This window comes from Pleurodeles waltl, chromosome 1_2, assembly GCF_031143425.1.
Source record: "Pleurodeles waltl isolate 20211129_DDA chromosome 1_2, aPleWal1.hap1.20221129, whole genome shotgun sequence".
Classification (NCBI taxonomy): Eukaryota; Metazoa; Chordata; class Amphibia; order Caudata; family Salamandridae; genus Pleurodeles; species Pleurodeles waltl.
In genome coordinates, this window is record NC_090437.1 from 670,451,706 (window position 1) to 670,473,169 (window position 21,464).

The window sequence follows — 21,464 nt, forward strand, 5'->3', positions numbered from 1 at the left end:
TGAATTACAAAATTCTGTAAGCAGGAGCCCCCCGCTCAAGATTTTGGACGTCTACGGACCATGAAAGCACTAACGAAGCATTTAACAGTGAAATTATGACTTTGTCAATGATTGTATACCTTGTGCAAGAGTGACTGATGTTTTCAGAAAATCATATTTCCTACGTTTTAGGTACACCTTTGTAAATCTTAGCTATAAATAGGTGTTTCTATTCAACTGCTACAATCCCAGGCTAACACTTCGACACGAGGGACAGCTCCTTACTTTTGAGACAAGATGGAAGTGTATCACTCGCTCTAGCACTTACTCACTGTGGGAGACCGGGTTGGAAACAAGGTTTTGGGAGATTGATATGGTGTGAAATTGTGGCTGTTTTTATTTCTTTCAAGTTGTGCAAAAATAATGGACAAGTATACTGCATGATTTTCTTCACAGGGATATTGGTATTGAGGGTGATGTAAGCTTCTGGAGTTATGATCCTTGAAGTTCTAATCTTTCTTTTTTTTCTTTTTCCCTTTTAGGTATACCGGGTGCAGGCCAGGAGTGGTGACTACGGCCGGAGTCTCGTTATGTGGGAACAGAGAGAGAAAAATTAAATAAAAAATCCTGTGGTAAGTATACAATGAAAGCAGTGCTTGAAATCGAAAATTAGAAGTGTAGGTACTCTGTACTAGAGTGTCTCTGATTGTTTCTGAGAAGTGACTGTACTCTCTAATTAAAAGCATTACGTTTTTCCCAAGAAGTGCAGGTACTCTCCCTCTCAAAATAAAAAAGTGCTGGTACTCAGTACCGGACAGTGCCGGCCCATTTAAAGCACTGCATGAAAGATTATGGGCATTCTCCTTTCACTGAGACACTAGAAGTGAATACCTTAGTGTGTTGAAGTGGACCTATAGTCTCACATAACTGATGAGAGTGGGAAAAAAACTCACATATTAGAAGAGGTGCTTGTGACATCCCTCAAAGAACCTTGACAAATAAACAACTGTTTGCTCACCTGCCCACCTTAACAAACTATTCTCAAGGTGGGTAAGCTTTGCGGAGTGCTTCTCTTCACTAGAGAGATTTCAGTCTAAACACTCATACAAAGGGAAAAATGTACCTAGTTCAATTAAGGCCGGCAGCCCTAGTTTTCCCTCTTTGATGTTCTTTATCTGTATTGGGCGCAAAATACCTTGTCAAGATAGTACACTCTAGTTTTCATGCCGCCCCCTCTTTTCTAGCCCGGGTCACTCACATGAGTGTCATGATTCTCCAGGTGGGCGCCTTGGCTTTTCCGTCGGAGTCCTAAGACTCTGCTTTGAACCACTCTTCTTGCTCATCTTCTTCCTCCTCTCTGTTCTGGCCGTCTGCTTCTTGTCCTGGCATTGCTCTCCTCTTTTCTGCTTCTCGTCCTCGCTCTGCTCTTCCTTCGTCTTCTTCTCGTCCTCACTCTTTCCTTCCTTGGTTTCCGGTTCCTCCTTCCTCTTCTTCTGTCTCTTCCATTTTTTCTTGCTCCTCTCTCCTGGTGTCTTCGGCTTCTCCCTCTTCTCCACCTTCTGCGTCCCACCCCCTTCGTTCCTCTCTGTCTTTATGCTCTGTCTGTCTTCTCTTTTCTTCTTTCAGGTCTTCCTTAAAGCTGGCCTCGTTCTGAAAAATAACATCTGGAATCAGGGTTGATGTTTCCTCTGACTTTTTTTTTGTTTTGTTCCTCAGATGTGGCGCCATGGATCCCTCCACAGAAGTCTCAGGTAAGTGTTCAAGATGGGTGGGGGGTCACACCACAGTCACTCTCAGACACTTTTATCTTAAAACTTAGACCCTCATCATCGGTTTTGATGGCTAAGTTATCCGCTGTTGCAATATTAACATATTAGACTTTATACGAGGAAGCATGACATCTTTTATTACAGATTTCCATTTTTAGTTCTCTTATCATTTTGTAAAGGTTTTAATTAACAGAAACAAATAAAGGTTTACTTACTTAGTTGCTGGTGGCCTCTATTGAAAGTGACCTGACCTAAGTGCTGTCTCTGAAGTCCTGGGGGCCTTAGAAGAGCAAAGGGAAACTTCCCCAGTCTGAAAAGTTGGGACTTACAAAATTTTTGAACTTCCAAGACCTCCAAAGCTTCAGCAGGACCTTGAGGAAAAGGTATTCCGATTTCAGAATGATTCTTCAGATACCGCTTTAGCCTGCCCTGTTGGAAGACTCTGAGCTTCAAACAAAACAACTAAGGAAGTCCAAAGGAAGAAATCTTGACTGGGCGAAGGTGCAAAAGATATCCGCCTGATGAGGGAATTTTGGCAGTCATAAAAGTTTGGTTTTCCCACTTTCAGCATATCCTGTTAAAAAATAATGGCTTCAGCAGGCCCTCGTCCAGCAGCTACCTGGAATCGAAAAGACTTTCTCAGATACATTCTTCAAACTTGCCCTGCTATAAAAAGGATTAAATCAGGAAGTAAAAGCTTTAACCGAGATGACCCGCTTGGTGTATCAGACCACTGTTCCACTGAGATCTACCTTAAATTGCACCTAGATCCCAAACAACAGGGATTTTTGTCTGATGTTTTACTTTCTTTTTTTTTTTTTTAGGACTTTTTGCCTTAAAGATGTAAAAATTCATACTTCTAGTCCCCCTTATTGGATTTTGGTAGTTTTGGTGGTATTTTTCTTTTTAAAGGTTTCTTAATTTTTTTAAGTCAGTTGTGGAATTTTTGAGTTGTGTTTTGACTGTTTTAGTGTTGCTAAATCTGTACACATTTTTCTAAGTTACGCGCATATGCTCTGTATCATATCTACCAGGGATTGAGCCCAGGTCTAAATTATTGAAACTGTGTGTTTGATCTCACAGGATTTCGGGGACTTATTACTGGGATAGGACTTGCATTCTCCCCAACCAATAATACTTTTTCTTACATCTAGTCTTCTGCCATTTCTCTTTATTTAACACCATGACCTTTTTGGGTAGAAGTGCACCATACCAAACTCAAATCAACTGAGTACGACCCTAGCAGGCAGAGGCCAGCAACACAAAACTTTAGGTAGAATAAATCACTGAACAGTACAATTATTCACAGGGAGAAATCAACAACAGCTTAATTAAAGCTACTCTAAGAAAATGTAAAAGTCTGTAGCTGCTTTACTACTCAATGCACAATTACAGAGGTGCTAGATGATAGGTATCCTCTTATCAGGGGTGAGGTTAAGGGGAGGGTTTTGGCCATGATTCTAGTTGAGATGTCAGCTCTATTTAGCTTATGAGGTACTAACGTTGGATTTTCACAAAGCACTGAAATTCACTGTTGTGCTGTTTTAACAAATTGTTTGCATTAATGCAGCACCAGTCTCTTTCTTCCCTTCAAAATGTGTCTTTCACTAGCACCCTTTGATCATGTGCACAATTATCCATCATATATTCTGTAGAGGATTCTGCAGTCTACTTCACTGTTTGACCTGGCTGTTTATGTACAGTTATTCCCAAACTGTTTGTTTCCTTCCTTGTTTTCTGACCTGTTTTTGCTAGCTTTAGGACTTTGGGCACTTTACCACTGCGGACCAGCTGTAAAGTGCAAGTGCTCCCTGTCAAAATTGCATTGGTGATTGGTTTATTCATGATTGGCATATTTGATTCACTGATTAAGTCCCTAGTAAAGTGCAAAATGTGTGTCCAGGGCCTGTAAATCAAATGCTACTAGTGGGCCAGCAGCACTAATTGTGCCACCCTAACAAGTAGCCCTGTAAACATGTCTCAGACCTGCCACTGCAGTGTCTGGGTGTGCAGTTTTAAACTGCCATTTCGACCTGGCAAGTGCACCCACTTGCCAGGCCCAAATATTCCCTTTTCCTACATATAAGTCACCCCTAAAGTAGGCCCAAGGTAACGCCATCAGCAAGGTGCAGTGTATTTAAAAAGTAGGACATGTACTGGTGTGCTTAACATGTCCTGACAGTGAAATACTTCTAAACTCGTTTTTCACTATTGCTAGGCCTATCTCTCCCAAAGGGTAGCATGAGGATTGCCTTGAAATATCTTTTAAGTATAGTTTCCAATTGGGAGTAGATAGAGATATAGAGTAAGGGGTCTCTAAACTCACAAAAATAAATCTTTTGGTGAAGTTGGTTTCTGAACTGTGAATTTGAAAATGACACTATGAGAAAGTGGGCATTTTCTTGCTTAACCAATCTGTGCCTCTGTCTGTCTACTGAATACACAGTTGGGTAAGGGCGACAGTTGGGGTGTTTTGTGCATTCACTCTAGATAGTCACAAAAAGAGAGCTGAGGTGTTCCCAGCATATTCTGATGTCTCATCATAAGGCTGATGGGTCTCCTGAGTTAGACTGGTAGGAGGAGCTGACACTTATACCTGAATAGTGCTGTGCTTGTCCTCACACAAAGCAGTCTCATACCCCTTTGAGTGTGTTTGAGGCCAGGTCAGGGAAAGGCAGGGTCTTGTGCCCTACAAAGACTTCTCTTTGAAGTTTTCCTACTTCAAGATAGAAATGGGTATAAGTAATGTACCTCTGACACCACGTAGTTAGAATTCTTATGGACAGAGGAAATTCTGCCCGGAAGAAGAGCTGGATGTTATAAGAGGGACTGCCTTTGTTGTGCTGGCCTGTTGCTTCTGTCCTCGGAGTGAAAGGAGTGGACTTTGCTTTCTACATCTCGCTTCACAAGGTTCTCCAAGGGCTTGGACTGAGCTTGCCTCCTGTTAAGACATCTCTTGGACATCAAAAGCTTCACTTGCCAGCGCTTGGGCTCTCTTCATGAGAGTCCTGACTTGCCAAGTGGTGCCAAAACTAGTTACTGGGCCCTTGGGGTGAGTTCTGGTGCAAAAATGGAAGAAACTAGTGCATTGACTTCCAGAATGACTTTGAAACTGGGACATCTCTCTGACCCTGGGCCGCTGCCTGCACTGGAATGCTGGTCCCTGCTGAGTGCAAAGACCATGACCTACAACGCAGACCTGACACAGCGCCTCTGAAGCCCCACCATAGCATGAGTCTTGAGTGCTGTGTCACCGATGTCCATGGCATCAAACTCCGCCACAACACCATGAAGTCGACGCCTCACATCTTGACCTTGTGGAATCACCAACACCACCTTGTCATAAGGAACCAATGTCTCACCTTCCGTCTAACAGTAAGGAACCAATGCCTCACCTCCCCGGTAGCAGTAAGGAATCAACGCCACTCCGACTCCAGCGATGCCTCATCTCCCTGACTCCATGCAACATCTTGGTTTCCTCATTGTTTTCCCAGGTGCGGTAACTGGTGTCTACACGACTCCATAGCTGACTGCGCTCCCTTACAGGTGGTGCCAGACTGTTGGAAGCGACTCTGTCAAGTCCTTTTGACATCCCCAATTGCAGCTATTGTGTTTCGAAGCATTATACTACATTTAATCATTGAAAAAGTGTCTCTTTACTTTTGTAGGTGGGATTTGTGTCATTTTGGTGTTGTTTTACTCAGATAAATGTTGGCTTTTTTTTTTTTATTGGTGTGGGGTACTTTTGTGGAGTCTTCACTGTGGACTTCACTGTGTGTGTGTGTGAGTGTGTACACATACTTTACACATTGCCTCTGAGGTAGGCATAACTGCTTGAGCCAAGCTACCAAAGGGGTGAGCATGGGTTATTTTAGCTGTGCGACTCCCTTACCCTGACTAAAGTGAGGGTCTCTGCTTGGACAGGGTGCAACCCACTTGCATCTAGGGACCCCATTTCTACCATTTATGACGCTGCTCTCCACAAGATTCTTGTTAGCAAAAAAAAAAGAAAACAAAAAGAACCTCATGGTTTGCCACCAGTCTAAGATCCTTGTTTATTGAAACTTGTTTTATTGCCAAAGAAAATTATGATAGACTACCTTTTCCAAATGTCAAAATACCATTTGAATACCATATTAACTTACCGAATTTTCTATGCCAAAGTTAAATGTATTGGGAAGGAGCTACACAGTGAAGAACAGGGTTCTGCAATTATTGTATTTCACCCAAACCAACATGCCCTTTTATTACACTAATTCCAAAGACAAGTGGGCCCTGGGGTATATGGGAGCCACGCCCATTGTAACCTGCGTATGGTGCCATACAGAATATCACATGTATGAAAGACATGAAAAATTGGATCTGTTCCGTAAATCATGCCTGTCGTAGATGTGAGCAAGCCACTGAAAGCTTTATCCAGATGCCAGGCTTTGGCTACAGAAAACTTTCATGTGGCTTCCTCCTGCCAACCACGCTATAACCTCATCTTGGCTTCATTGCTTGACCAAATTGTGTGATCCTACGCAAATATTTTATTTCACTGAGCCTCCTTCTTCTTTGTTACAACATCTCAGAACACTTTCAAACACGTAAGTGCAGGATGTCTGACACAAAACAAAAAAAAAAACCTTGTTTGTTTTAATAGACTAGAACAGTGTTTCCCAACTTGTGGTTCGTGGACCCCTGGGGGTCCGCAAATGCTTAGAAAATTAAAAATTATTAACAGATTAGGTCCTGAGCTTTCAGTGATGACTCGAAGGGGGATACTCCGATTCCAATAATGATTCTGTGGGGAACCCCAGGTTGCAGTAATGATAAAAGTGGGGGTGCACAGAAGACAAAAGGTTAGGAACCGCTGTACTAGAAAGTTGCTCCAAATGGGTACGTGTGACAGCGGACTTCCTTAGTAGTTCATTTGTGTCATTGTCCTCATGAGGGAGAGGGGGCACATTCGTGCCTAAAAACTATCACTTTCAACAGATGCCTTCCAAATACAGCGAAGTAATCTGAGTCACGGTCAAACGCTTACGAATGTCAGCACACTTTTTTTTCAACTTTGAAAATAATTTGCCGTATTTGTTCAGGATATATGTCCTATTCATTTCATGCCAAATATTTTCAGGGTTTTCCTCGTGCAAGAGCCAAACCAGACACTTGGCTGGCAACTCACTGTTAATTTGTTGGCTCGCTCACCTCTAGCCTGTCTGACCTGCCGGGGGTGCAGTCAATGTAGCAAGGTGGGAAACGAAACAGTGACAGACAACAAATAAAATAGCCAGTGTAAGTAACTGTTTTATGCGCCTTAGACACCAGGAATGTTGGATCTTGGCAGGGACCGTGTGGATGTCACGGCCTGCCAGAACCCCAGGAAAGTTGACAACAAACAAATACTAGTCATGAACAAACCATGGCAAGGTCCAATTATCCTGCAGCCTCGCCACCCGGGACCCTACTCTGCGCTGTCTACCCATCCCACCCTTCTCATTCAGACGGTAGACGGCAATGCAGGCCTGCACGAGGCAAGGCTACGCATGACTTACTCCCCTTAACAAAAGACCTGCTTCCAGGTCCAGCCCGCACTAAAATGGACGGCACCGTCATCAGTAGGATGGTTCACACAAAGTCACGTGCGGACTCCATAGCCAATCAGCACTTCGACATTATGTGTAGTGGACTAAGACTGGCTGAGGCGTTCATCAATTCTCCAATCCTAGGCCACCTTACACATGTCAGTTCCCCACTATTCCCATAGGACTCCCAGAATAGATGTTCAGTCGTAGGATTGGATTGGTTGTTATGCGACCCGGAAGTGCCACAATTATAGGCGAATGACATACCTGGGATTTACTAGCCGTGGGGTTGCATGATGGTTCGAGTTTTTTTGATGGTGAGTCTGGGCTATTCCTTTGACGAGTGTGCATAGAGTGCTGGTGTGCGTAAAGGGGTGGGTGTATTCATTAACGTAGAGGAGATGGTGCTTAATGGCTAGAGCTGCTGGCCTTGAAACGAAAGAACTAGGCTCTTATATCCAATATGCCGTGATTCTGGTCAAATGTCTTAATATGCCTCTGTTTAAAAATGCATTTTAAGACTTCTTTGTGTAATGTAATCTGTGCTCACCTAAAGCATTCCAATCCCCTGGTAGTTCACCCTATTAATACAACTTTAAAAATATGTAAATACAACTGTGAAAAATGCGGTGGCTCCGTTGGCAAGCGTTCCCCTCTCCGTCCTGGATAAGGGCCGATTAGGATTTTTTTGTAATCTCTACTAACGCTTTAAAACACTGCTAGAGATTTAAAAATATATAGTGGAGTGGAGTGGAGTTCTGTTCATTCTGACATCCTGCCACCTACAATAGGTGGGACCGGGAATTAAGGGCCTGAAGCGTTACTACCCAAGGGTGACCCATGTCGGGGCATACCCTTCCCACTTGGGGCGAGAAATGCTAAAATAACAGATGATGGACAAAATGCAGAGCAAATCACACATTCACCCCCAGTCACAGATCTGGGTTTAATCCATCAGTGTTTTTTTGCTTGCCATGCAATTCCAGTTTGGACCAAGCCATATGCAAATCAGTCTTGAAAAAACGATGGATTAAACCCAGATCTTTGTGACTGGTGGGGTGAATGTTTGCATTGTTCAGCATCATCTGTTCTTTTTGCATTTGTTGCCCCAAGTGGGAAGGGTATGCCCAGACATGAATCCCGTGCTCACTGCGCCACTGGATTTAAGCTGGCCTAGCCGATGAAGGGTGATACCCTGAAACTGGTCCTAGGATGCTTGTTTCCAGTCCAGGGAGGACTTGGCTTGGCAGTTTGGGCTGGACTGTTCCCATGAGGAACAGGGTCAAGACTGATTTGCATATGGCTAGGTCCAAACTGGGGTGGCGTAGTGAGCAAAAAAATAATGGACTAAACCCAGATCTTTGTCACTGGGGGTGAATGTTTGCATTGTTCAGCATTCTGTCCATCATCTGTTCTTTTTGCATTTGTCGCCCCAAGTGGGAAGGGTATGCCCAGACATGAGTCCCGTGCTCACTGCGCCACTGGATTTAAGCTGGCCTAGCCGATGAAGGGTGATACCCTGAAACTGGTCCTAGGATGCTTGTTTCCAGTCCAGGGAGGACTTGGCTTGGCAGTATGGGCTGGACTGTTCCTATGAGGAACAGATGAGAATAGTCCAGCAGGATGGATGAGAACTGTGTTAGCCATCCTTAAACCTTATTGCAGCTTGTTATAAGCAATACTTGGTGGTGGCCTTGGGGTTTGCTTCTTGCTCATGTCTGTTTGGCTTTCTTGTCTGTCTCAGTTCCCTATCTTGACTTGGTTGCCTTCCTCCCTATTCTTGTGTTTGTCCTATCTCTAGATCATTTAGGTTTCATGTTTATTTCATTGATTTGTTCAATATATCCTTCTACTGCTGATGTCTGGGAATCACTTGTTCGTTTCCTTTTTTTAACATTTGTGTCTTCGCACTTCATGTTACTGCGTGTCCTGCTCCTTCTCTCTCTTGCTAGACTCTAGCTTATAATTTTTCCCTTGCTTCCAGGTCCCACTCGCCACCAGTGGTCTCTGTTGCCTCCTCTCTGCAAACCTGGCCATTGCTGTGGCTCTGTGCTGTGCTCTCTCCCCACTCCCCATCTCTCTGCTTCTACGTCCTGTTCCACCTCCCATCTCTGAAAGCTCGCTTTGCCAATGCTTAATGCTCTTAAAATCACTCTGGCTTTGGCATAGCTAGTAGCCACGGTTGGCCATCTTGGAAGTGTATTTTCTGTATTCACAAGATGGCTGAAACGTTGCGTTTTGAGTTAACATGGCAGTCATCTTGAAAGTTTAGAAAATAATGTTTGACCATCTTGGAATGTTGAATGCCACGTCAAACGCCACTTTGGCGTATTTATACCTCTCTTCTTTCCGTATATACATGCCTTTTTAAAGTATGTGTTTCAGCTTTTCCGTCTTGCTTGTGAATCTTAACATAAAATTAGTATAATGTACACACACAGCAAGGAAACAATATAAATAGTTCCTTATCAGGACTCGGTTCTTGCTTAAAACCTTTTACTAATTCGGTTTCTGGAAAATACCACATGTTGGGATGACATGTTCTAAACAGTCTTGTGATTTGAAGAATGAACGTTTTCCTTTTTGCAAAGCCAGTCCTGTATGTTAGAGAATCTTTATCACATTTCCAGATTCGACCCATCACAGACGATGTCTTGGAATGCTGTTTCTAGTTTTACCTTTCTAAGCAGGTGGTGCATTAAATGCTGAAAACCTACAATCGAAGAACAAACAGCATTCTTTTAAATCTAAACTCACCTTACGGTATTTTGAAAGCTGTTAAGTTTCACTGATTTGGTGATAAGCACAAATATGGTCTAATATTAAACGCAAACATGTCTTTGAGCATCGACATTAGCACTTTTATTTTCAGGAGGGAATGACAATCCCCCCATGTTTTTTTTTTCAAGGATCTTAAATCTATGCAAAGATGACTTTCCCTGATCATCTTTCAGACTTCTGTCATAGAAGATACCTAGAGCGATAATTGTCATCCTCATTAATTTTCTGAAGGGTGGTAAACATTTTTTTACATGTTTATAAAGTAGCACCTTTTTCTTCTCCGGTGCTGCAACTTGCTTTAACTTTTTTTCTTGTCCAGATCCCTTAGGTGTATCTAGTTTGTCACAGACCTCCTTTTTGTTTTAATCTGTAGTCTACCTGGTTACTTGAGCATTGGTACTCTGGTAAAGTTTAACTTTTAAGGCACACTGCTGCGTCCAATAATGAGTATTATTGTGATCAAGCGCTACTCACCCTTCTTAATAGATCTGCCTTGAAATTCTATTTTTGCCCAGATGTAACCTTCAAGTATTATGCTGTGCTTTTGATACCCTACAGTCTGATTTTGGTCTACTTAAGTTTAACATCATGCGACTTTTCTTAAATCTTTCTCGATCAATAGAGTTAAGCAGAAAATCAAAATATATCATACACTGTATACTTCTGTACACATTGGCTTATCACAACATAATGTATGTGATGTAGAACTTAGGCCCATATTTATACTATTTTAGCGCCGCATTTGCTTAATTTTTTTACGCAAAAACGGCACAAATTGACAAAATACAATGGTACTTTATAAGTTTGCGCTGCTTTTGCGTCAAAAAGCAGTGCAAATGCGGCTCTAAAAAAGTATAAATATGGGCCTTAGTTTACTACATTTTACTTTATTTCTTTAACATAGTTTGCCACATATCTTTACCCCTTTTGTTAGTCATGCACATTTCTTTGAAATATCTAACCACATGGTTTGCATTCTTTGAGTGCCACATATGCTCCTCTTTTAGCTGTATAGTTACAATGTAGGCATATATTGCATGCGCTGTGTTGATCTACATTTTTATCTTGACCGTACCTGTTCTTCCCTTTTTTTAGCCTAGTGTTCTCTCTTGGTAACCTTTGTTATTATGCCTTTTTAATTGTTGGGTTGATTTAACATTTTTATTCCATTCTCCGTTTTAGACTCTGTGATGATGTTGGAATAGTCAAATGCTGAATTGCTGCCTGCAAGTAGGTTTTGTTGCCTTTTGGCTGCTGCTACCTTTACCCTGTTTAATGGTGGTACTCGGTGAGAGTATTTAGAGCCTTACGATTCTAACAATCTTATCTGTAAAGGTTCAGTAACAGACTATCAATCTACCTTCTGTTTCTTCAACATTTGAGGTTATCAGACAGGATGTAGCAATAGTAATATTTGCTAAGCCTCATAGAAGAATGGGAACCTAGGCCTAAGCCAAACTAGCCAAAAATGCTTAAAACGTACACTGAATTTACACCTGCTCATCACAGTAAGTAATTCCCTGAAATCAAAGCTGATGTTTCTAATACAGCGAGGCCACTAAAATAGCAGTTATCATTTAGACTTGATATTCTGATCTTGTTATCGTCATTCCATTTCCCCCGTTTCTGGTAATACATTCGTGGATCAAGTGCATTTTAATTCACAGCATTCAAATAATTGAATTTCTATAACTTTGTGGTATCCATTTAACACATACACTTGCGCTCTGCACAGACAACATATGTGAATTGTTTTGAAAGGACACCTTTCTGTAGGTGTCACAAATTTCATTGTGAAAAAATTTAAATATATACAATAATAATTAGTCAAATCTTCCTTGGCTAGAATTGTCTTCTTTACAATTTGATATAATTTACGTTTTATATCAAATATAGTTTTCCTAAAACATATTAACAATTCATGCTTGTAGCAGCCAAAACTGCCTAAAGCATATGCTACTAGCTTGACAATCTAAATAGTTTTGGTCTTGGGTGTCCTTTTTTCAATCCCATGTTATAGTAAAAGTAAATAATTTGTGCAATATGTAGTTTTTGTTTGTTTGCAGTTGTAAAAACAATTAATTATTTTTTGTTTCATCACACAGGAATGACAACGTACCTGATTTGACTACATCTCATAGGCTGAATCCAGCAGAAATGAGCAGGACATTGGTGCTGCGGATGGTCCCATTCACCTGTCTTGCTAGGTCTCCGCCAAGGCCACTGTACAGAAGGATTTGTTGTCACCCTTCTTTACCCCATACAGCATTTAAAGACTTCTTTATCTGCCCATTACGTCAGATGTGTCGGACAGCTTGGAAGCCCTCAACAGAGGAGGGCTTGACAGACACAGAACAAAGGCTGCTCAGCAAAATGTACCAGGGCCTAATTCAAGGACAGAGGGCCTGCCTGGCAGAAGCCATTACACTTGTAGAGTCCACCCATAACCGGAAAAAAGAGATGGCTCAAGTGCTCCTGCAGAAGGTATTAGCTTACCACAGAGAGCAGGAACAGTTAAAAAAAGGAAAGCCTCTAGCCTTTAGAGTGGGTCAGTTCTTTTTCTTGTCTGCCAATATGTCTGCATTGTCTTTATATTTGCTCATCCTTTCTGTCCAAACGAATCAGTGTTCATTTTCTGTGTAAGATGCTACCCACAGTTAAAAGAGTTTTCTTTGATATCAAGCATGTCATACTAAAACTGACTGTTTGCCTCTGTTGGCAGTGAGAGGCATTTTAAACAGAAATGTAAGGAGGGAGAGGGGAGAGATTAATTTTCTATCCAGGATTTCATTTTGGAAATAAGTTAACTGAAGTGGCTGAATTCTGAGAAATTAGCCAAAGATGAAAAGGTTATTCTCTAAATTTTCTGTTTTTGCTGTTCTTGTTCTTATAAATAAAACTATAACTATAAATGTATGTAATGGAAGATTTCAGTTCTATGGAAAAAAAAAACTTAGTTCAGTAGTTGTTTATAGTGCTTGTGTAATTGCTAAATCAGTTTGTGCAGTAAAGAGTTATTTTTCACCCATTGCAGTGTCATAAGGTAGATTTGCAAGTTGAGCCTAATTTATTATTAGTGGTCTGAAACGCAATGGTAGTGGATTCATACTAAACATAACAAAACCCTACAGTTTTGTTACAATTGCCAGAGGTTTGCAGAAAATAAATGAAGTTGAATATTTTTCTAGACCTCCTTGGTTTATGGAGCCACCTGGGACATTGAGGTGGAGTGCACTGTGCAAAGATTATCTTTCTGCTGTCTCAAAATGGAGCCGTAAAGCCAGATCGAGTTCGTACACACGTAATCGGTAGTGTCTTCCTATAGCTATAAACGTGCCCCAAGTTGTTTGGTGGCACAGCAGACCCATCCAAGTTTGCTGTATAATTATCACCCCGGTAGAGTTAATCCTGCTATATTATATTTTTTATACACACAAGCAGGCAGCAAGTTTTGCTTACAGTTCATCCACCGAGGGTATGAAAAGTAACAAAAACAAACATTTACTTGTTGCCAAGAAAAAACCCCATCAATAGACCATGCAGCCTGAGTTTCAAACATTTCAGTACAGTATAGCAGACGTTATACCCATGCAGAGAATCAATCACACTGCTACACTACAAAAAAATAGTAAATTAGCAATGTAAGACATACATAACCTTAACTTGACATCAGTACTGACCATATCATGCACAAAATCGTGTGTCAAAAGCAGTCCCTTTGAAAAATCAGAGGCCTGATTTGTGATTTCTATTATTCCAACATTTTGTCTAGCTCTGTTGAGAGATATGATAGCCTATTTCAGCTACTTTGTTTACTTTCTTTTGGGGCTTAATGGAGAAACACTCACAAAAACGAGTACATTCCTATTTACTGAATAAAACACAGTTTTAGTTAATGAGATGCATGTCTCACAGCTGGGCGTTTTGTGAGCCACTCACCCTTTATAATTGTAAACCCTAGGAGTAAATTATATTGGTTTGTCTGTTTGAAACATTTTATTTTTTTCTATCAACATGAAAATCAATCTTTAATGATCTGTACATTTTATGTTGTCGTATTAGTTTTGTCCGTTTTTAATGGGTCTCATAGTTTGCTTAGTGTTTTGTCTTGTGCTCGAGTTAATTCGGAAGAACACACTGCTGGGCGTTTTTTTTTTCTGTTATTTGCCCTGGTTGCTTTTTGATTCAGTGCATCAGAAAAACAGAAATCTTGGAGACTGCACTTGTAAAGGAAAACTGATATTACCTCTAAATATGTGCTTTTGTGTTTTAGATTGACCACGATTTTGGTACAGTCAGCAACAGGAAATCCTCGTTAAGCACATGCTTTTAGGTCTCATCTACAGGCACCTTTTAGCGGTCTGTTTTTAGAAAACATTTTGTGAACCATACTACTACTTAAGTGGGCTTATGGCTAGGCCAGTGCTTGCTTGTCCTTTCTTGGCTTTCTTGTTGCTCTCATTTGCTTGCTTCTTATTCAATGACATTTATTCCTCTTTCTGTATTTGCCCCTCCCTAGGGCATAGCTCCTTTAGCATCCTTTTGCTAGGATGGCATGTGTCCGCCCACTGCTCACATTATTTATTTCTTTTGTTAGCACTCCATGAGAGTGCATGTGTTTACTCACTCTCTACTTGTGTGCTGCTTCTCCTCTCAAACACCACACCCACCTTGTGTGCTCGATGTTGCTCCATTCACTATTCAACCCCCACCTCAATCATGGCTTCCCCCACCCAGTCCTTTTTTATGTATTTATTTACCATTCATCCTTCAAGCTCCTTTGTTACTCCTATTGTGACTTCTCCACCACCTGCTCCATCAACCCACTTCTTCTTACTCCTCTCAGTAGTGGTGTCTTCTATCTTGGAATTATAAATATTAAAAGACATAAATGGCACAGCAACATGTTGTCTGTGCACGCATGAGTGGTGACACATGCACGCATGTATTTCACCACACTGAACTGCAATGGCATCATGACGTGTATGCACACTCCATGGCACTTTTTTATTTTGGCAAAAGCAATTTTGATTTTATTAATGCTGCACAGCATCAGAAAAAACAATGACAAAGCCAGTATGTCCAAAAGGTGAGACCTATTGTATTTGCCAATGTTTGAGTTCCTTATATTGTGATCTTTTCCTGTGATCATGTTGTTCTTGTATCCTAGGACTTTCTGGTCCTCCTGGTGCTGGAAAATCTACATTTATAGAATGCTTTGGAAAGATGCTGACCAAGAATGGGCACAAAGTGTCTGTGCTTGCGGTGGACCCTTCCTCATGTACAAGTGGTGGTGAGTGTACCTTTAACCTTTATTCACAAACTACATTATGTTGTATGTTAGTATTACTAACATACTTTAAAGTGCTATTCACAAATTATGTGCACAGGGCTCCGCAAATGTAGATATGCTTGTTAGTAGTAAATGAGGGTGGGACAAAGTGGAGTGGCTGGAAAATGGGGAATATTTACAACTAAAGGTTGTTAGGAGAGGGTTACGGAAGGAGAAAGGAGGGACTGAATGAGTGCTAGGGCGAGGTTTAGGGAGGGGTATACACCCACCACAAAAGTCTAAGCCCATTCATGTTCACAATCTGCACATCTTACGGTACTTCAGCCAAAAAGGTCCCAAAACAGTAGTAGATGTACTCCAGCACCACGTATGGCCACCACTGTTACTGTTACAGTCTCCCATTAAAAATAATGGACATAGCGACTTAAAATAGAACCCCACTTGGATATAGCATTAAAATACATTTATTTAAACTTTAAAATAATATATTTAAAGCAGAAAGCAGTGATGAAAAATATGAATTTCTTCGACACATGTCAAGATAATGAAATAAATACACCACATTGTGCTTTTATTTTCAGTTTTCCTTAATGTGTTGAAAACAAGCTGATTGAATTGTGTGGAATCGCAGCCTCTCTCTTGTAGATATCTTTGGCTAATCTGTATGTATCCCGAATTCAGGTTCTCCATCTCCTGCACACTCCCCCCTCCCACCCCCCCCCCACACACACACATGCTTCAAATGCTGTCTTACATGTTTGTACATCTTAAAGTGTACACACTTATGCTGTATTAGGTTTTAGGTAATGCAGTTCTAGGTGATAGAGTGCGTTAGTTGCCTACAAAGACTTTCTGTGCAGATACACACTGGTTTGCCCCCCAGCCTGCACCTCTTGTACTAATTAAGTTTAATAGCAGTTCAATTACGTCAGTGCCAGCAATGTTGTTAGTCTCTGTTAATAACTTCTGCAAAGCCACCATCAAATGAGGCCCAGTGATTCTTCTTCCTTTCTGAGGATTTACATGTTGTTTCTCTGACTTGATATTCGGGCAAGATAGAAAATCTGCTGATAAAATGTAAAGAGAACATTGACACCTGCAGGGATATGTGAGGACTGCTGTTTACACAATGTTGTACTCTCGATCTCATGAGCAAACTTACTGTAGAACCAGACCCTAATATTCCAGAAATGGGGTAAGAATGACAGATTCTTCCTCCCTCCACTTCACGCATGCACGCAGCCACACGTTTGCAGCAACATAAGAGGAACTGCTTCCTGTCATGCGTGACGCATTTATGTAACCTTGCAGTATGACACCGCTCTGCCTTATAAACAGCGCCTCCTCTCTGACACTCCTTTTCGTTCGCCACACGCTACTGCACGAGTATGTATGACAGAATTAGGAGAGAAAATTAGTGCAAATTGTCGAAGGCTGGCAGCGTAATCAGTTTGATAATTAATCAGTTTGATAATTAATAATTAATTTCCTTAGTTTATGTTCACGTTAGTGGTCGCTACTGAAATGTAAATTGGAATTTTTTTTCTTGTACAGCATATGTTATTTTGTTATACTACTATTCTGTTCTTACTAAAATTGTTTTTTTTTTATTACAAAAATGAAACGCTTTAATGTATATTTGGTTTCAAATGTATCCTTACTCAAACATCAAGTTAAAAATTACAACCTTCAAATGGCTAAGACAAGATTTTTGTTTTAGTTCTTTTATGTCTGAAATATCAAAAGCAAATTAGCTTGCCTGCTGAGGCCCTATTCTTCTGTATAATTCAAGGAATAGTAATTTCAGCCATTTTGAGGTCTGGTTTTTATACTGCAGTTGTCAAACAGATCTGTTGGTAACAATATACTTAGAGTAGACTTTGGGTCTGACCTTTTCTATCACTGACTTTCTTTGACCATCCTCTTTTTGCTATTATGTTGTGACTTTGTCAAGCACGTTTGCTCCTTTCAGTGGAGTTTTCACCTCTCACATACTGCTGTTGCCTGTTTGGGTATATCCTTCAGTCTCCTGAGTACCTGAAATAAACTGCATTAGGTACGACTGCTAGTTTGCTCCTATTTATCTCTCTCTAATGTGCCAACAATGCACGTGTTAGCCCATTAAACCCAGACTTGTTGGCTTTGCTAATGCTTTTTTCTTTTGAAAATGGTATAAAAATAAATTATTTTGGCATGTCCCCATTGTCAATGGAACCAATACACAACTGTAGCAGTGACTAGAAGCAGCAACTTTAGATGGTTATCAGCAGATTTGGAATCGTCTCTACCATTCAGATGAGTATATGGTGCCTGTCACTGTTTTTGGAATTAAAGGAAGACTAAAGAAAAAAACTAATACTGATCAGACCACCAGGGTATTGTGGCATCAAAATGGAAATTTTGTGGCATCAAAATGGAAATTTTGTGGCATCATAATGGAAATATTGCTGCATTTTTGCAGAAATATAAGTGACTGCAGAATATTGTTTTTCATCATGTTCTTCTTTCTGGAAACCACTTAGTGGTTTACTTCATACCAAAAGACCTTTTTCAGGCATTCTCCTGCCCCACTCTTTCTATAAAGACCCATATGCTGCCACTACTCCCTAACGCCCTCACTCAGGAATTTTAGAAATTGCATTCCTGGTAAATTCAGTGCTCCCCACCCCAGGCTTTTTTTTTCTCGCCAGACCTGGGTTTTTCACTCAACAAAAACTTACTCTAACCTTGATATTCTCAGAATGTGTGATGTCACTTCCTCCAATCAATGATTTTGGTGAAATTCCGACACTAGTTTTCAAGTGCTGGCAAGCAGGTTACATGTTGTTTTTCAAACTATGATGGGCTTCTCTTTTCATGTTAAAGGTGAGCAGGCATATTCTAGCTGAGGAAACCTTTACTTTCAGTTGTGTTGTATCAAAAAGAAAAGATCCTCCATGACCCTTCGCCCACCACGCTGCACTCTGAGGACCTCTGGGATTTCATCTGTTTTCTCATTAAATGAGCTTTCCGCTGATACGAATGAGGAGTCTCTGATGCACATTGCAGTAGGGAGAGTCTGAAGCGAGGAATGTGTCTTCATTATTTGTACAGCACCTGCAATCATCTTTACAAATGGGCATGCAATAAACTTTACTATAAAAACAGGAAAAAAAAACCTTCTCACATTGAATCGGATATTTGATGTGCATTTTTAAACATGTGCTTACCTACAACTTCTTTTTTGTTTGAGACACAATCATGAGTTGAAATCCCACTATACAGGGCAGCTTGTTCTGCATATTTCTTTTATGTGTAGAACAGACATGTCAGTGTTATCGTTTTCACAGCACTGACAGAGCAAAACGTATCTGTGATTGTTGAACATTTTTTCGAGCTGTGTGCCTTTGATATAGTTGAATAAGTTTATAGCCAAAGCTTGATTTAAATTGCAAAGGCAAACATCATTTGTCTTGCGAATTAAATATAATACCAACAGATTATCACCAAGCCTTCATTCTGTGTATGTTATAAAAGGGTCCTAGTCTATATTGTTTGGGTATATTGTTTGGGTAGGGATAGAATGCCCATTATCAGCATTTACAGTAGCCAGTAGTTAACATCCCAGCAGGTTCTTCAGTTTCATTTGCACGGCTAGTAACCGAGATATGGAAAAAGAGACGACCCTGACTCTCTTCCCTCTTAACCAATGCATTGAGGCAGGGGGAGGAGCGGGAGAAGGTTTGCTAGCCCATCCATTCACTGCAAGCATGCTTGCAGGGCAAACTAAGACAGCATTGTGAAAAAGGGCAATTTAATAAAAAAATAAAGATGTTTCTCTTATGTGCGCAGAGAGAATAAGCAGACAGGATACCAAAAAAAGGAAGCAAAAATACAAGTGCCACAGGCCCCATGAAGACAATTTCTTCTTTCACAGTGCTTTCATTGAAAAGTGTTGGCATTGCAAACATCATCTGATTGAGTGGAGAAATAGCATTTTGCAAAACTTCTAAGACCTGGGGGATCTGGGTAATTATGAAAGGCAAAATTTAACAACCCCTATAGGAGACTTCTGTAAGTGTAGTTGGTTAGATTTTCCCATATGTTTGATGCCCTGCTGAAGTGTATGGGAAGACTGCACCAATGTGCAAATGACAATGTTAAATAGGTAATTTTTGGAGGCTGGATAATTTGCCTAATGTACATTGTGTGTACAAATTCTGTAGATGACCCGAAACCCCTCCTCCTGCCCCTAAGCTGAACTCTTTTATGGCTATTCAGGGTAGTTTTAGTTTAGGGCTCCAAAATATATATATATATTTTTTTACATAAGTTATCCACGCCAAACTTGTGTCCTTTTTTTCCCAAAGTCCTGGGGATTGCAAGGGTGCCCAGGGTTTGTGGATTCCCCCGAACAAGACTGAGAAAATAGGCAAAATGTAGCAAAAGTTTTAGTGTTTTGAGAAAAATAGGAGTAAAGTGCTCTGGATAAAAGTGTCTGTTTTTCCCTAAAAATTGCATCCACGAACAATTTGCTGTGCTAAAGTCACCATCTTCCCAGCTATCAGGAATATGCAGAGCTGAATCAAAAATCCTAATTTTGTACCACAGTCTAGGCATTTTTCAAAGAGGTAGCCTATTTTTTCTATTTTTTGTGGTCTCAACCTACTTCCAGTTTGTGGTGGAAACCAGTATAGAACAATTAATATGGTGAAATATGTAGAGAGAAAAATGGGTATCAAGGAAACCTATGTATTCTGAATTGGGCACAAGATATAGGAAATAGGAGCAGTGGTTATTTGTACATCTCTGAATTTATGGATACGCCTTCCAGCATATGATCTAGAGGGTATTTTTCAAAATGTCTTCTTTCTTATACACGATTACCTCACTTTTGTGGGTAGGGCTAGCTCCTGCGACAGGAAATGGGCCAAAATACAACATGAGCGTATCACATTTTTTCACTGATAACTGACCCTTTTTTTCCAGTGTGGGTAGCTGTAGGTTTTGGACCCTAGCTCAGTCGGCACCTTGGGAAACCTAGCAAACCTGTAGTTTTTTTTTTTTAAACTAGACACCTATGGGTATCCATGGTGGGATGACTTGAGTGGTTCTCATGTTTTTTTTTTTTTTTTACCCAAATCCCTTACAAACCTCAAACAAAGAAACACATTTTCCTCAAATTTCTATCATGGAAAGTTTTGGAACCTGTGGGAGGCCACAAACTTCCTTCCATTCCCCCAAACTTTCTGATAAAAAATAATACCTCACTTGTGTGGCTATGCTTAGTGCCTGCAACAGGAAACAGCCTAAAAAGCAACATGAACGTATCACTTTTACCACTGAAAATGGACCCCTTTTTTTCCATTGTCAGTAGCTGTAGATTTTGGACCCTGGCTCAGCCGGCAACTAGGGAAACCTAGCAAACCTTTACATTTTTTACACATTGGGGTATACCAGCTGGGGTGAGTTCCAATGTTCTCACCAGTTTTTATTTTTTACCCAGAATCCCTTGCAAACTTCACACTTTGACAAAAAAAAAATGTCCTCACATTTCTGTGATGGAAAGTTCTCAAAGCTTTGGGAAGACACATATTTCCATCCACCTGGCATTCCTCCAAGTCTCCCAGTAAAAATGGTACCTCACTTGTGTGGCTGGGTCTAGTGCCTCCAACAGAAACAGAACAGAAACAGATCAAACCAAGGTCAATGGGAGTCCCCTGGACAGGACTCCCATTGACCTTGGTTTGAGCGGTTCCTGTAGCAGGCAGTAGACCCAGCCACACAAGTGGGGCTGCGCTTTTATTGGCACAAGTGGGGTAATGCGGAGTTGTAGGAATTATGTGGATTCCTGCGGCTTCCATAGCTTCCATCACAGAACTGGAAGGAAAATGCATGATTTCATGCAGAGTTTGAGGTTTGCAGAGCAACCTAGTGGGATCCACACAGGGCACACCACCATGGACTCCCCTGTCCAGACATTACTACAAATGTCTGTGGTTTTTAGGTTTGCATGGGTGGCGCCACAGTACAACCCCAAATACAACACCTACCGCTATTGCTTTTCTCTCAACATAGCAATTTTGGGCTTTT

The 21,464-nt window shown here is 40.9% G+C and overlaps 1 protein-coding gene across 4 annotated transcripts in view; it reads left to right on the plus strand.

The window, feature by feature from the left end:
- The first annotated feature begins 7,499 nt into the window (after positions 1–7,499).
- MMAA (metabolism of cobalamin associated A) overlaps positions 7,500–21,464 on the plus strand; it is a 95,263-nt gene continuing 81,298 nt past the window's right edge. The window contains exons 1-4 of one of the 4 annotated variants that reach the window (XM_069242609.1): positions 7,538–7,635; positions 11,282–11,329; positions 12,205–12,647; positions 15,270–15,392. In XM_069242609.1, coding sequence (XP_069098710.1) covers positions 12,257–12,647; positions 15,270–15,392 — 514 coding nt within the window. In that variant the 5' untranslated portion in view covers positions 7,538–7,635; positions 11,282–11,329; positions 12,205–12,256. Of the gene's footprint in view, positions 7,636–11,281; positions 11,330–12,204; positions 12,648–15,269; positions 15,393–21,464 lie in introns of all 4 variants that reach the window. The other 3 variants (XM_069242611.1, XM_069242610.1, XM_069242612.1) reach the window with 3 other exon arrangements.